The sequence below is a fragment of the Glossina fuscipes genome, unplaced genomic scaffold (genome assembly GCF_014805625.2).
Source record: "Glossina fuscipes isolate IAEA_lab_2018 unplaced genomic scaffold, Yale_Gfus_2 133, whole genome shotgun sequence".
NCBI classification, from domain to species: domain Eukaryota; kingdom Metazoa; phylum Arthropoda; class Insecta; order Diptera; family Glossinidae; genus Glossina; species Glossina fuscipes.
In genome coordinates this window covers 2,073,049-2,087,465 of record NW_023998476.1, presented here as the reverse complement: position 1 = coordinate 2,087,465, position 14,417 = coordinate 2,073,049, and the positions used below count along the sequence as shown (strand labels likewise).

Sequence of the window (14,417 nt, the reverse complement as noted above, 5' to 3'; positions counted from 1 at the left end):
TTTTATTTGGTATAAATAAATTTTATTATACCTTACTAATAAGGTTTTTTTAACACATTTAGCTGGAATGAAATATCCCTTAATTTACATAGCTTATGTACATATAGTTGTGTTAAAAAAAGTAGCAATCGCATGACCTTTATGTCTTTTGTATTCATTTTGTTACTTTTTTTCGAAAATTGCAATTAAATAAACGTGGACATTGATCCGCATGTACTGCTAGAACCGGTCAAACCAAGCATGACGTCTGAAGACCTCCAGCAACGACATCATTGAAACCGTAAGAAGAAGCAATAAGATCCGTCTTCATCCCGCTTTAAAATCTAACGAACTGCTCATTGCATTTTGTAGTTATATCAAGGATCAAGCCTCTTGAAGGCTCTGATAAAAAAAATCTCGCATCAGCAAGAGAAAAGATCTCTAATATTCCAAATCTAAAGATCTCGAATCTCCTCTTTAAAGATGTGGTGCATATTTCAAATAGAGCCATTAACCGAAACGGTTTTTGTTTTTGCACCCTAATTATAATATCAAAGAAAGACATCTTAACTTTTGGCAGGTAACAATCTTGTTCTTAAAGATTAAAAAAAAAAGAAACAAAATTACTCTCCTCTTTGCATTTCTTGTAAAGGATCCGCAAAATAAAAACCATTTTGTAAAATTTTGAAAATTTTTATAAAACGTATATTGAGGCTAACATGAAAATTTTCAATAGAACTAAAAGATAATAAATCATCATTATCATATATACGGTACTAAAAAAAAATGGGTTCCGAATATCACAACATGTTTAAAAAGAACCTCATTTCCCATTGAAACGAAGAAAATAAATGTCGAATAAAGATTAAATAATATAAGCAAATCCTATTTAAGTTTAATAAAATATTGCTTCTTTCTTTTGATTTAAACGTTGCTATTTTTTCAAACACATTTGTATAAAGTGGTAACGCTCTCTCAGTAAAGAGAAAACTGGTTTGTTGTTGTGCTTATTTACATTTCATAGAAACGATGAATCGTATACAATCGCCACACAATCGCCCTTTTACTACACTAAAATGCTAACGAACAAGTTTGTATGTATATGAATGTACGAATTGTTATACATACAAATCTATGAATAAGAACGAAAGAAAAATGCATACTGTTTGGAATTTTCAGTTGATTACTTACTCTCCTTGTGTTTGGATGATGTACATATGCATACGAACGTATGCATGTTAGTGAAATTTTCTGCTATGGGAGAAGAATATATTCTGAGAAAAAAATATTGCCAAGTATTCATATAATTATATGTCAAATTAAAAATTCACTTAATTATGAACGAAGGAGAAAATTTCAATGCTTTAAAACAGTTATTGTCATCATGGGGAGTAGAAAACTTATATGATTTATTCAAAGGTATGTTACTATAAGCGTTATAGAGTTTTATTTTTGCACATAGGTATTTAATATGAATTTGTTTTTTTTTTCCTTTTCAGAAGAAGGGATTAATATTGAGGAACTTCAAATGATGAAATTGCATCATATAAATCATTTGCTAAGAAATCATAGACTGGGTACGCGAATACGTTTCGAATACCATTTAGAAATTTGGCGAAAGCAAATAAATATACCGTTGGAAAATCAAGAATTGAATTCATTATGCTTTTGCAAACCGAGCGTTAATGTAATCAACAGACACGAAACTGCTATCTGCAACGGAAAAGACGATATTTCCTTCGCAGATAACGCAACGAATGAAGGTCTTACAACCGAGACCGTTGCCGAAAATATTGAACTAAATGATGCTCATTCTTCGGAGGCGTCGCATCCCAGTACATCGAAAACTCCAAATAAGGAAATCTTAGAGGAGCGTCAAGAAAGTGATACTAAAAAACCTTCGGAGGAACCTCAAAAAGATTTATCTAAAGTAACGACTAGGGCTAAAAGTGCCGAAAGCCGCCCAATATCTTTACGTCAAATCCTTCGCTTAGCCGGACCGCGTGGAATGTCGATTATTAAATACTATCAACAATATAAAAAATTCACTACCGCCCATCGTACTCAATTAGTTCACACAATAGTAGATTTCTTTGATATTCATGATTTTCATTTATCGCTTAATACAAGTCACAATTTAGAAAATCAAATATTGAATATGTTTCCCACTGAAAAATTAGAATATTATCGTACAGAGAAACGTGGGAAAATCTATGTAAAGTTTTGTAATATGAAACGTTATAAACGTGATAGAAATGTAACGAAAAGCAAATCGGAAGAACCTCAACTTCTTCCAAAAATTACCAGTGACAATGAAGGCAATTCGAACGATACGAATTGCAATCCGTGGGACTTGATGGAAACAGAAATTCAAGTAAAATCCGAGTGTATTAGTAATGATGGCAATGACGGAGTCATATAAGAGTCATATCGAAACTCGATATAAACAGTATGTATAGAATGCATAAAATTAATGAATGTTGTTATGGTTCGCGGAACTTATTTGAAAGAGAAATTCATATAAAACACGAATGTATAAGTAGTAAGTTTTATAAAAAATTGGTTATGTGGGAAATCGTATGAGTAGAGTGCATTATTTTGATGAATTCATTCGTATAGTATTACTTTTTAAATAAATGAAATTAATCCGGGAGCTATTTTTTCTCAAAGTTCTCTTTTTTGCATGTTACATGATTTAAACATTATTCATAAACCAAATAAAGCTACAGTCTCTAGCACTCAGATAAATCTATTAACTGTCCATTTAAACATTATTCATATATCAGCTATGCCTATATTCACCAACATTAACGTCGAGCTATTTATTATATGTAATAGGTAAAGTTATATAAGTTGTATATAATATTTAAGAATACCGTACACCAATATCAATCCTATGGATTATTAATATGTTTTTTAAAAAAAATCATTTATTGTCCAATGCAAAAGACGTTAAATTAACGTCAACATTATGAAAAACTGTCATCGGATCTTTCCTGGTTTATTTTGCAACGATTAAAACTTATGTTAATTAAAACGAACAAAAACCCGGACTGTACGCTTAGTAAAGTGACTTTCTTACCACAATTTCACAAGGGCTGAAATGGATGAAGAGTCAAAATTTATACTATACATATGCGTTTTCTGTGTCCATTTAGACTACAATAAGAAAACATTCATAAAGAAATACAGTGGAGTCCAATTGGAATGTGGCGCTAGTTAGGAACATAAAGTTAGTCTCTGGTGTGCAAAGGGAATGATGTGCGCGTCTTATAGAATTTTGTGGAGGACTTAAACTAATATATTAAATCAGTGAAATGAGAAAATTTTGAAATTCCTTTAAAAACAAGCAAAAGCATTACAGTAGACCGCTCCACATTATAAAATAGCCTGCACAACTACTCTTAATACAATTATTCATATAACAATTATTGGAAATAAGGTGTTGTATGAGAAGTGATCGAGAAATAGTCGGAACATTTTTAACAATGTGCGTCCTTAGTCGCCGCACCAAATTTCAACAGAATATCTTAAAAATTGAGACATTTAGATTGACCACTAGAATAAAAGACGGACGGACAAAAACAGTCTAATAAAAGATAAGTTAATGTCAAATCTTTCTATATATTGCGTACATCCGTATAAACCTCAAAAACAGCAGTACAATGACTGTTTAAAGCATGTTTACTAAAGCTTATTGTCATTAAAATTTCTAAAAAAAAAAGAGTTTTTCAACTAATTATAAACAGAATGACAAAATTAGTATGTTTTCTTTGCATAGCATTAAAAGACCAGAATACCAAAATTGCACGAACGAGTACTGCGAAGCATAGCCAAATTAAGTACTCGCATATTAAATCAGTCACAGTTCGTACGTTATCAAGTAGTTTCGTTAGAAAAGTACGTTCCTGCGTTTTGTGAAAAATATAAACATATAAATAGTTGTTATCTGTATGTGGCATTTGTATTAACTGATAAAAAAACATATTAATCACATTTTCAAATTACCATCCATAACTACGGATATGTCACCAAATATGCAAAATAATGTTTTAGAGCTGAAACACTTGCTCTCTGAATGGAAAATTGAGTATTTGTTACCACATTTAAGCGGTAAGCTATACAACTACGTATATAAACATATGCATTCGTAAATTTATATGTACATATGTATCTATAGTCGCTGTCTAGATGTGTGTTTTTTTACTTTGTTTGAAGTAACCGATAAGTGTTGAGTGAGTTGTACAGCACTAGCTAGAGTTGCCAGGCTATTATAGGCGTTACATTTGATTTGATATAATTAACGATTTTTAGTGCAGGAGTTTTATTTTGCATGTCTGGTTTTTATTATTTAACTCCGTGGTTCTGTACATGTGCATAACATTACAAGATATATAAGATGTATTTATTGCGATATCAGATATGGGCATCCATGCAAGCATATATGAACAAATGGGGTCTTTATAGGTTGCCATGTATTCTTTTCTAGATAGCTTTACCTTATGTCCCGTAATAGTATTTATATACGCAGTTTTTATAAATTCCGCAATCATATTTATATATATATGTATATATATATTTATACTAGCATATGAAAGTTCTTCAGAGTATACAATCCTTACATTGGTTGAAATATATAGGGTAATTAGCAGCAGAGTAACTAAATAAATAAAAACATTTTCCACGGACAAAGTATATAGCAAAAAAAGGCCACTGCTTAAGTTCTCTTTAAAATTGTTAAAAAATTTTTAACCATAGTGTGTAGTTTCGAATTTGATTTTCTTGAATGTTTAAACAAATTATCTAATATTATTATTAAAATATATAATATTTTATTATCAGTATTCGAATTTTTCTATATATATTTTATTTATTTATTTATTTATAGTCATATATATTTATTTGATTAATTGATCTTACAGCTCAACGTGTGAATATCGAAGTTTTGGAAATGATGAAAGAGTCTCACATAAAGCTACTATTGCATAGTTATCCGATCGGAGATCAGATACGTTTTGAATATAATTTAGAAAAGTGGCGTCTTGATATTGGTAAACCTCTGATCTTTAATAAAACTGAGGAAATAAATGCAACAACACCTCCATCGGAAAGTAAAGCCAAACATTGGGAAACAAATGCCATTCAAGATATCGAAATGCCAATCAAGTTAAATAAAGATGGGGACATTAGAAATATAAAGGAAGAACAATCATACGATCCCTTAGCCGGTCCACTAAATACTAGTAACCTTGTTATATTGCCGTCATCGTATGCAGCCAAGTCTAGTAAACCTATGCCATACACAACTAAAGCCCACGGTCCGATACCGAAAGTAAATATTAAGGAAATCCTATTAAGCTGTAAACCGGCAGGACCTGAATTAATAAAAATCTATCGTACGCAAAAGTTTTTTACTAAATCCGAGAGAGCTAGACTTATTAGCACTATTGTAAGTTATTATTTGGATAATGAAATTCATTTAAACCTACAAACAAGTTACGCTTTGGAGAAAGAAATTCTTAAAATGTTTCCAACAGAAACTTTAGACATGTATCGCCAGGCGAAACGTGGCAAAATTTATATGCGCTATGGCAGTGCCAAATGGATTTACAGTAAACATAAGCGCTTAGCGGATGAAGCGGTTAAAAAAATGCAAGACCGTGAGGAAAAACAAAATAGTGATAACAATCCCGATATTTCCTCTGAAGAAGGTGAACAAACTTCAACTGTTATAACAGAAAATGCAGGTTTCGATTTAAAAAAATATAAACTACGTTCAGTAACAAACAATGAAAACGCCGAAATTAAAAACGACGATAAACGTATCCATGTCATACAAGATGTGTTGTTGCAAAATATTCAAAATGATATAAAACATTGAGTTTTTTAGTATATATATTATTTTGCGATTTTTAAAAAATATTAAAGTACGTACGGTTATTATGCTAAAAATTTCAAAATATTCTTAAAAGATACATTTAATTGACATCAGTAAAGGTAAAATAATAATAAAAAAAAAAAGTACACATGTGCATATCGCTGATGAAAGCTGAGGACATATTTTTATACCGTGAAGATCAGCAAGAAGGAAAGAGTGAATGAAGTTTGAGTAGAAAAAGCAAGTGAAAAAGATCACAAAAGGGATGGAGAGGTTGTTTAAAAGTGCTCCGCATATATTCACTCTTGCGCAAGAATTTTCCATTTTTCCTTTGGCTTGCGGTTGAGCATTTTGTACTTCCTTGATATCCTTGCAATAATGCAGAGTAATAGTGAGAACACTTTAAAATAACTAAACTAATGCCCTAGGATTTTAAATAAATTATTTACGTACTTTAAAGTTGTGAACATCACGACGAGGGAAAAGGCGCACTGAAATTTCTAATGCAACACTAAAGCAGTAACTTTGAAGCAATAGCATTAATCTATGAAGGTTTTCTTTTTTTACTTAACTTTTACTTAAACTTCCTTCGAATTTGTACTAAAAGATCTGTGAAAAATGAAAATATATAAAATTCGAACAATTTATACAATATACTTCTATCAAAACAGATATTGATTAAACTCAACGTTATAAACTAAATACAGTTGTAATTAATAGACGCTTAAATATACATTTTATGTAATATTTTGTGATGGCGTCCAAAAATCGAATATGCAATTTTGATTATGCAATTATTTTAAAGTATGTGTTGAATTCAGTTTTTCATACCCATCGACGGAGTAGAAGATGAGGAGTATGTACAAATTCTAACACTTATGTGTTAAAGCATAGGCGCATCTAATGCGATCGGCCCTTAAGATGTGAACCCGCGACTATTAAGTTGTCCGTTGAGCTTCTTTGCCTACGTGGCTATTCAAGTGGATCTTATTGTTGTAACTTACAAGTGACGAGCAGAAAATCTATTAATTTTCGTTTTGGGCAAACAAGCTGTTCTTACTTGACGTTGTACTATGAGCTTATTTTTTGACCTGTTTGGAGGAGCATTCTCACCAACAAGCTGCGTTGAAGAACTTCCAATGTTCATAACAAATTTGAAAGCAACATCTTCACGGGTGCGACTAGGAAATGCTAAACATAAACATCACACGCAGGGACATATGCTGACTTGCTAATATCCATTCAGTTTTTGGTGCTGGTCAAGTATCATATAGGTAGTGGGATCTCTGCAGCTTTCTTCTGGGCACTACAAATATTTTGAAAAAAACAATGAAATTTTGATTTCTTTTGTTATCAGGTGGGCATCGCCGATTCTTTCCATTTTTGCGAAGATATTATAGTATCGCCCATAGCATATATGTGGAAAATTTTATAATTTTATTTGCTCAGTACTAAATAAAAACTAAAAATTGGAGGTGTTCTCAGTTTATGTTACATTGTAGGCGGGTCCTTGAACCAATTTAATCCATATTTAATACCAATCTGTGTGCAATAACTTCCAATGGTTTTAGCAAATGTGAAATCTATCATCACATAGGCGGATACGCGGATATACTTAAATCGATTTGGAATATGAGGCTTTAGAGGGTCTCCACAGCCTCCACAAGGCTGCTGCAAGCGTCTTTAAAAATGAATATACTCTCATCCTTGGGCGTGATGTATGAATCGTTGAATGTCATATTTTTCTTTTTTTTCTTTTTTTGTGTAAACATTAAAACTAAGTTACCTTCTTATTTATATGTGAAAAGGAAATAACCGAGTGGTCAAAAAATAATTTAATATATTAATATGTTTATTAGCATATATATATGTATATTAATTTGATGTGTAAACAAATAAAAATATAATCCTGCTCAATTTAAAAGAGAACAGTGTCTGACGATCCGTCCTCGTCGACGGCATATGAGCAACTGCTTACTTTCCTCTCTCTTTTGCCTTACCTATGTATATAGGGAAAGAAATTTACGCTATTATAAAAATGTATATCTTAAGACACGGTTTCGACTTAGCGCGGCATATTCCTGTGATTTATACGGTATCAACATTTAAGTGACCCATTTGATAATTTCAAGTGACGCACTTTAGTTCCGAAAATAACGTATAATATATAAAATAAAGTACAAAACATAGACATGAAGCAAACATTTTGCGAATAAAAAAAATTGAAAATAGAAATTAAGAACAATCTTTCAGTTCGATTACGATGTTTATGTGTATATAAATGTTTATGCGTGCATATATGAAAAATTTTAAGACGAAAATATCTCTGACCCAAATGTATCTGCAATACTCACATTTTGGTTGGTTTTGAACCGACCCCTTAATTATATCTTAGTGTAAGCAATAATAAATAAAAAAACGTTCATATAACACGGTTTCGATATAGCAAAATATGAATTAACGGTGTTGTAGAAGAAGTACTTGGAAAATTAACACCCATTGTAATAGCATATTGGATAGATTGTTACTTATGTAAGACTAAAGACAAAATTTTTAAGAAATGGGAAGAGAGGCACAGAGTGCGTCCGAATGGTGGAAGGTGCTAAGTCTTCACTGTTAGCGGCATTTGCTATACTTGCGGCCAAAATGCAGGTATGCCGTGTCGCGTTTCTTATTTCCTAGACGATGCGGATTGAAAGAACTTCGAGGGAAAGTTTTAAGACATGCTTGCAAGTGAAGAATTTATATAGACAAAATGTTTTTCGATTTGTATATCTGTAGGTTGCAATTACTTAAAATCCATTTTCTATCGTGTGGCGTGAAAATCGTTTTTAAAATTTAAGTGAAAAAAAAACGTATTTATTGCTTTAAATTTGTTTGCTTTGAATGAAACGTTACACATAACGGCTCATATAGTAATTTATTATTTGGCATATCCGTAACTTCGAAAAGGGAATGAGTACCGTTTAGTTCAAGTGTTACGTTCCGCGTCTGTAACTGTGAATAAAGAAAAATTTAACAAATTTATATATGTAAAATATGAGTCGATATAATAAATAAGTGCGCAGAAGATGCATGCAACACAGCCATGCGGATACATACCTCACTATCATTTATATTTTCTAATGTATTGCTATAGAAATTGAATCTTAAGTTCTTGTTTCTATTGATAATAATATCGCGGACATTGAGCTTCAAAAACGCCTCGTTAAACTGGCACAGTGCAATACTAATTAATTCCAGATGGGAGCAACCGCTGTACAATAGTCGCTGTATAACCGACACATCCAATTCGCAAGCATTAAAGCTTAGTTCACGCAGCTGGGTCAATTGATGTAGACTATCAATGACATTAAGCGGCAACGCGTTGACGTCATTGATTATGACTAATTTTTCAACGTTCATGTTTAAGTTGAGGCAATTTATTAGTATGTGGTTTATATTACTGGTTTCCAATGCCATTATTTCTAAATATTTCCATTTTGATAATAAGACATCAAATATCTGTTGTGGATTATAACGATTGGTTAAAATTAATTGTTGCAGAGCTGGCAAACGTTCGCATACGAAATAATAAAATTCGTATGTATTCAGTTTTAAATGCGTCAAATTTTCGACATAAGACGTTTGCAAATCTAACCCGTTAAATATATCAGTGGCTTTATAATTTGGAAATATATTCAATTGCAATTTCTCCAATTTCAGCTTATCCATAATTTCGGCGAAGGTAAGCGGGTTCAGTTTGCAGCAATAACTAAGAGATAGATCGGTTAGCGAAGGCCATGATTTTATGTGTTCACCGGTGAAATTTCCATGAGGACTGAAACTACGCAAGTTTGGAAATAGATCCGCCAGATCCTTTATGTCATTATCATTCATAAAATAAGGCGACAGTTGGGTGAAACGGAAATTCCATGCTTTTACATATCTAAATTTCTTTAGAGTCTCATATTGAAGCTTATTAAAAAATCGAAACTCCATTATTTCCACCGTCTCACATATAGCCGTCAAAAGAATTTGAAGTTCGTGTGAAGACAATGGTTGTTTTAAAAAATGACATTCGCAATGTTTATATTTCCAAATCCAATATCTTTTAACGGCTTGACTTAAGTGCGTACAAATTTGTTCCAACGAAATCTGATCTTTGAGATTAAGATAGCTGAAGATTTGAAAAAGACAGTCTTCGTTTAACGTATCCATAATAAACTGAAAATAATAAAATTGCCTTGAAAAACCAAATAAAGCCAAATTTTGTAAGAATAATATACTCTGCCCCAAAATATGATTTACATTTTCAAAAAAATTATACCAATTGTCGTGAATGCTATTTTACATTGAAATTTTTTATATTCAACAAGGAAAAGCAATTTGCAACAATTGTAGCAGCAATTATACTTTCACCCAACACAGGAAAAAACTGGAGATTTCTCAGAAGGACATCTGCAAAAGCACTTTAATTTCCGACGCATCGTCAACAGCGTTCATTTGTTGTGTTAACAATAGAAGATGATCTAGTAGCTGGGTTTGAAGGTTTAAAATTTTAGGCTGCGAATTTCTGCTTTACTCAATCACTTTTTAATCTTATGAACTTATTTATATCTTTGTCGTGGAAATAGTTTCTTTTAGGCATATCCACTTGGTATAGCAAACTGTTAATGAAACGCCGCCTCTTTATTTCGAGTCTAGTTTAGAATTTTGTCTATTGCTGAAAACCTCATATTTTGAGTATTAGAAGAAGTTGGCTTGAATGATGAAAGGCCTTCAACATTAGAATCGCTACCTGTTTTTTTAGCAGATGCTGTTAAATTCAACAGTTTCGGGACAAGCTTCACTGTTATTTGTTTCGTGTTCATTATTAATATGATTATAATTTTAGAATAGAAAATTAGATTTTGAGTTTGATATTATAGCTTGAACAAAGTGATATGTTAAAGTAGTATTGCATCCTGTCTCTAAAACTAATTGTTCCGAATACAATTTTTCTAATAAAGGAGAAGTCATAAAGAATGCGATTTATTACAAATTGGAGAAGAAGACTTCTTTAGGATCCACTGCCGTGTTGCAATTGAGGTTGTCAATATTTGTTGAATATATTGATAGAACTAGCGGGACGTTAACAGAGGACTATATCTGAGGACAGCATTGTGGATTTGCTTCCATAATTTTCTCTTTCATTTTCCTTCGTCCATAATTAGAGCTGCAAAAGCAGTAGGCTTCGCCGCTCGATCAGCTTGCTCATTCCCCAACAAACCGATATGACTAGGCACCCAAAGGGGTTTTATTTTATTATCTCGGTTTATGGTAGCGTCCTTTCGCCTGCTAAGGGTGCTCCGGCTCGAACTAGGCAGATTCCGGATAGGTTTTAACACAGACAGAATATCAGTGACAATAAAAGTTTTGAGCTTATTTTTATGAACAAGGCAAGCAAGGAGGGGACAGTCCTGGCTCCGGTTGTGAAAATTGAAGCACTTTCGTGAAGTATGTGAGGAAGCAGAATATGCGTTGAAGCATCTACCATAGCAGCTTGCGGACATCAGATTCAAAGCCGCTAAATACGGTCGATGGAAAAATTTTGAGTATATCATTAGTTTTGTGGAATTATCTCCGATTAATGAACTTATTCTCCCGCTCACTTATCGGTACAATGTATTTTTCTCGGGGATTTTCTTAGATGCTTATAGATGAATTTTAAGCTTTAAAAAATCGTACACATTCACAAATATATGTATATTAATCTGGAAATTGTTGATAAGTATAATTCGATGCACATTTGTATCCATGTCTACGGTGGATTACAAACAGGTATGTAAATGATTCGGTTTATCTTGAACTTTCATGCGTTCATTTAGAATAGAAATACGTGTATCTCGGACCATTACTACACTGAACATAAGTGGCATGCCTTTGTAGGCAGACATATACACGTGGATGTTTTAAAGTAGGTTATTGGCTCAAATCAACTTCTTATATACAAAAGCGCACACAAAAAGGCTCACACGTTATTTGCGCAAACAATCGCTTAGCGCACATGTATGTATGCGTTCGGTTTATGGACAAATACGTTTATTTGTAAATACTTTTAGATATATATTATAAATGTTGTTATCTACGAAGACTTGTTTTGTTATGTTTGCTTTAGAGATAAAAATAGAGATTTGCGTGTCGCCTTGAATGCATACATAAATACAAATTAAACTTTAGACTTCTACGATGATAGGAGGAAATAGTTCACCTTTCTTTCACTTTATCATAAGACCGACATATTTATGAGAAAATTAAATCGCGACCTTTTTGTGGCCTTAGTAAATTCTAAAGTATAACGGCGCACAGGGAGCATATATACATACGAATCTTCTGTGCAAAATCTAATCAAATTGTCTTTAAAGATTCGGAGCACGTGGCCTCATTCGTCAGTAATTAAAATTTCAACAGTTCAGTGTGAATCCTGAGACGCTATTCTTTCTAATTCTTGTCCTTCACTTTTTGTTTGATCATCTCACGTTTCTAAAACAATTCAAATCACTGCACACATCCTGGCTCGAATATACTTTAAGATCTACTTACTAGCGGCATTCTTTCAGTGTAATAGAGTAGCACCTATCTGTTTTAATGGCTCAAAACCACAGACTTTTCAAATAACCATATACAATGAACTAACTCATAATAAACACCGTGTGGAATTGCATAATCAGCGGAAATGATGCGCAAAATATAGTATAGGCAAAGTAATGATTGATGATGAAGTGAATTGATTAATGTCAGTGTAAGCATAAAGTTTTTTTCATAAGATTTATTCTAATTTGGCCGGTGTTTCAATTTGTTGAACCCTAGCATATAGATATGAAACGGTAGATATTTGGCACATAACACGAAAATTGTTTTTGACGTTTTTACTTAACATCCAATTGACTTATGTACATTTCCTCTTGTATATTCCCATAGGAGAATAAAGCATAACACTCAATAAGGCTCCCGTAGAACGGACACTTATTGAATGTAATTGTATGTAATGGCTAAGACTTAAGAGTAGTTAGGATAAATGAAATTTTAGTATTGTCAGTATTCCTGGAACATACGACGTTTCCACAAAATTTATCAAGATTTGAATTTTGCGACGTTTGTGCAAAAGATTGATTAAAAAATTTAAGTAGATTGGACCAATTTAACAGGGCTTGCGAGGAAGAGAGCGCTTTTAAACACTCCGATTGTCCTTCGACACAAAACGTCAAAATACTTCGTGAGAGTGTTGCTAAGTGTCTAACCTTTCGAGAAGCTGCCTATACCGTCTTCTCACAAACAATTTGTATATTCATGCTTACGTAGTTCAGTTGATTGAAGAATTAGATTCTAATGGCCACGAACATCATCATTTAAGCAAGGTGAAAAGGGCGCAAGGTCCAAAGTTCTTGACAAAAGTTGCTGACTAATAGTACAGGGAATATAAATCCTTATATGTCAAAAAGGCCTAATTGTTAATGAAAATTTATTCATGGTAATAATTTGACATGAAAATGAAGTGGACGACATGTGAACCACATGGCTCTAGAGCCCTACTCCCTTCAATATTTTGTGGTGCACATTTAGCAGCAATTTTGCAAACAAATTTGGAATTTGGACTTTTTAGCACCAATTTATAGGAATTACCTTGAAAAGCAAACCCTTATATGGAGGGAAAGTCCGATTTCTAGTTTTTTTTAACCGGAAAATGAAAAACCATAAACTTTAAGCAATTAAGTTAAATTTAGTAAATCTGTTTCCCGCCACGTGATGTTTTGAATATGCTCTAATTTACTGGCTTTCATGCAAAGTATGACCCTGCACGGAATTAATGTTTAATTTTCGATGTATTATTATCAAAATGAGCGAATAATGATGAATGAACTTTCTCATGAACAAAGCAAATTGGTGTACAGTACTATAACGTCCTTACCTGTTTTCTATTAAAACGGTTTTTTGCGGGAATGTTGGAATACCCTATATTAAACTGGCTTTCATTTGAGATTATTTTCGCTCAAGAAATCGAATGACAATCAGTGCACCCTAAACCCTCTAAACGCTCTGTAGGCGTCAAACTTTTAATTCAGTGCGTATGAAGTCTGCAAATCTTCGCGCTGCAAGGGAATATTTTAATCGATCCGAATCGATTAACGCTATGAAGAACTGTATCGATCAGCAGTATACAACTTTCCAATAAGACAAGACTTAAGACAATTTTTGCTATAAAGGTAAATTTGTGGGATTTAGAAAGCCTTTTCATATTACGACTTCGTTTGTGATTACGCTTAGTTCCCTCATCCACGGCTCGTCTATCGTTGTGTATGATGTCAGGCAATAAAAAAAACAAAATATTGGAAAGTTTTTTACTGAGACGGTTTTAGGTGCTCACTATACAAGACAAAATTAAAGCTATTAAACCCGCATGTTTTTCAACAGCAAAACATTTAAAAAAATGTTATTGTGAAAAGAGTGGAAAAGACTTTCTGTGTTCGGTGCATAATATGTTAGTGTGAAAAATGATAAGGCCCGCTCATTTAATTACTCTCATATGACTGTGAATCGA

General features: G+C 32.7%; 3 protein-coding genes across 7 annotated transcripts in view; 2 read left to right on the top strand and 1 right to left on the bottom strand.

Moving 5' to 3' along the window:
* The first annotated feature begins 1,160 nt into the window (after positions 1-1,160).
* LOC119640952 lies at positions 1,161-2,602 on the top strand. The gene is made up of 2 exons (XM_038039331.1): positions 1,161-1,398; positions 1,479-2,602. The coding sequence occupies exons 1-2, from the start codon at positions 1,317-1,319 to the stop codon at positions 2,399-2,401; spliced, it is 1,005 nt and encodes a 334-aa protein (XP_037895259.1). The 5' UTR covers positions 1,161-1,316; the 3' UTR covers positions 2,402-2,602.
* A 1,310-nt stretch (positions 2,603-3,912) lies between these two features.
* LOC119641015 lies at positions 3,913-5,860 on the top strand. Its single transcript, XM_038039435.1, has 2 exons — positions 3,913-4,092; positions 4,902-5,860. Exons 1-2 carry the CDS (start codon positions 4,005-4,007, stop codon positions 5,858-5,860), a joined length of 1,047 nt encoding a protein of 348 aa, XP_037895363.1. The 5' UTR covers positions 3,913-4,004.
* A 2,213-nt stretch (positions 5,861-8,073) lies between these two features.
* The window catches only part of LOC119640910, a 45,694-nt gene continuing 39,350 nt past the window's right edge, over positions 8,074-14,417 (bottom strand). For 4 of the 5 annotated variants that reach the window (XM_038039248.1, XM_038039251.1, XM_038039249.1 and 1 more), the window contains exons 2-3: positions 8,960-10,063; positions 8,074-8,854 (exon numbers count right to left, since the gene is read on the bottom strand). In XM_038039248.1, coding sequence (XP_037895176.1) covers positions 8,717-8,854; positions 8,960-10,057 — 1,236 coding nt within the window. In that variant the 5' untranslated portion in view covers positions 10,058-10,063 and the 3' untranslated portion in view covers positions 8,074-8,716. Of the gene's footprint in view, positions 8,855-8,959; positions 10,064-13,787; positions 13,800-14,417 lie in introns of those variants that run through there. The other variant, XM_038039252.1, reaches the window with a different exon arrangement.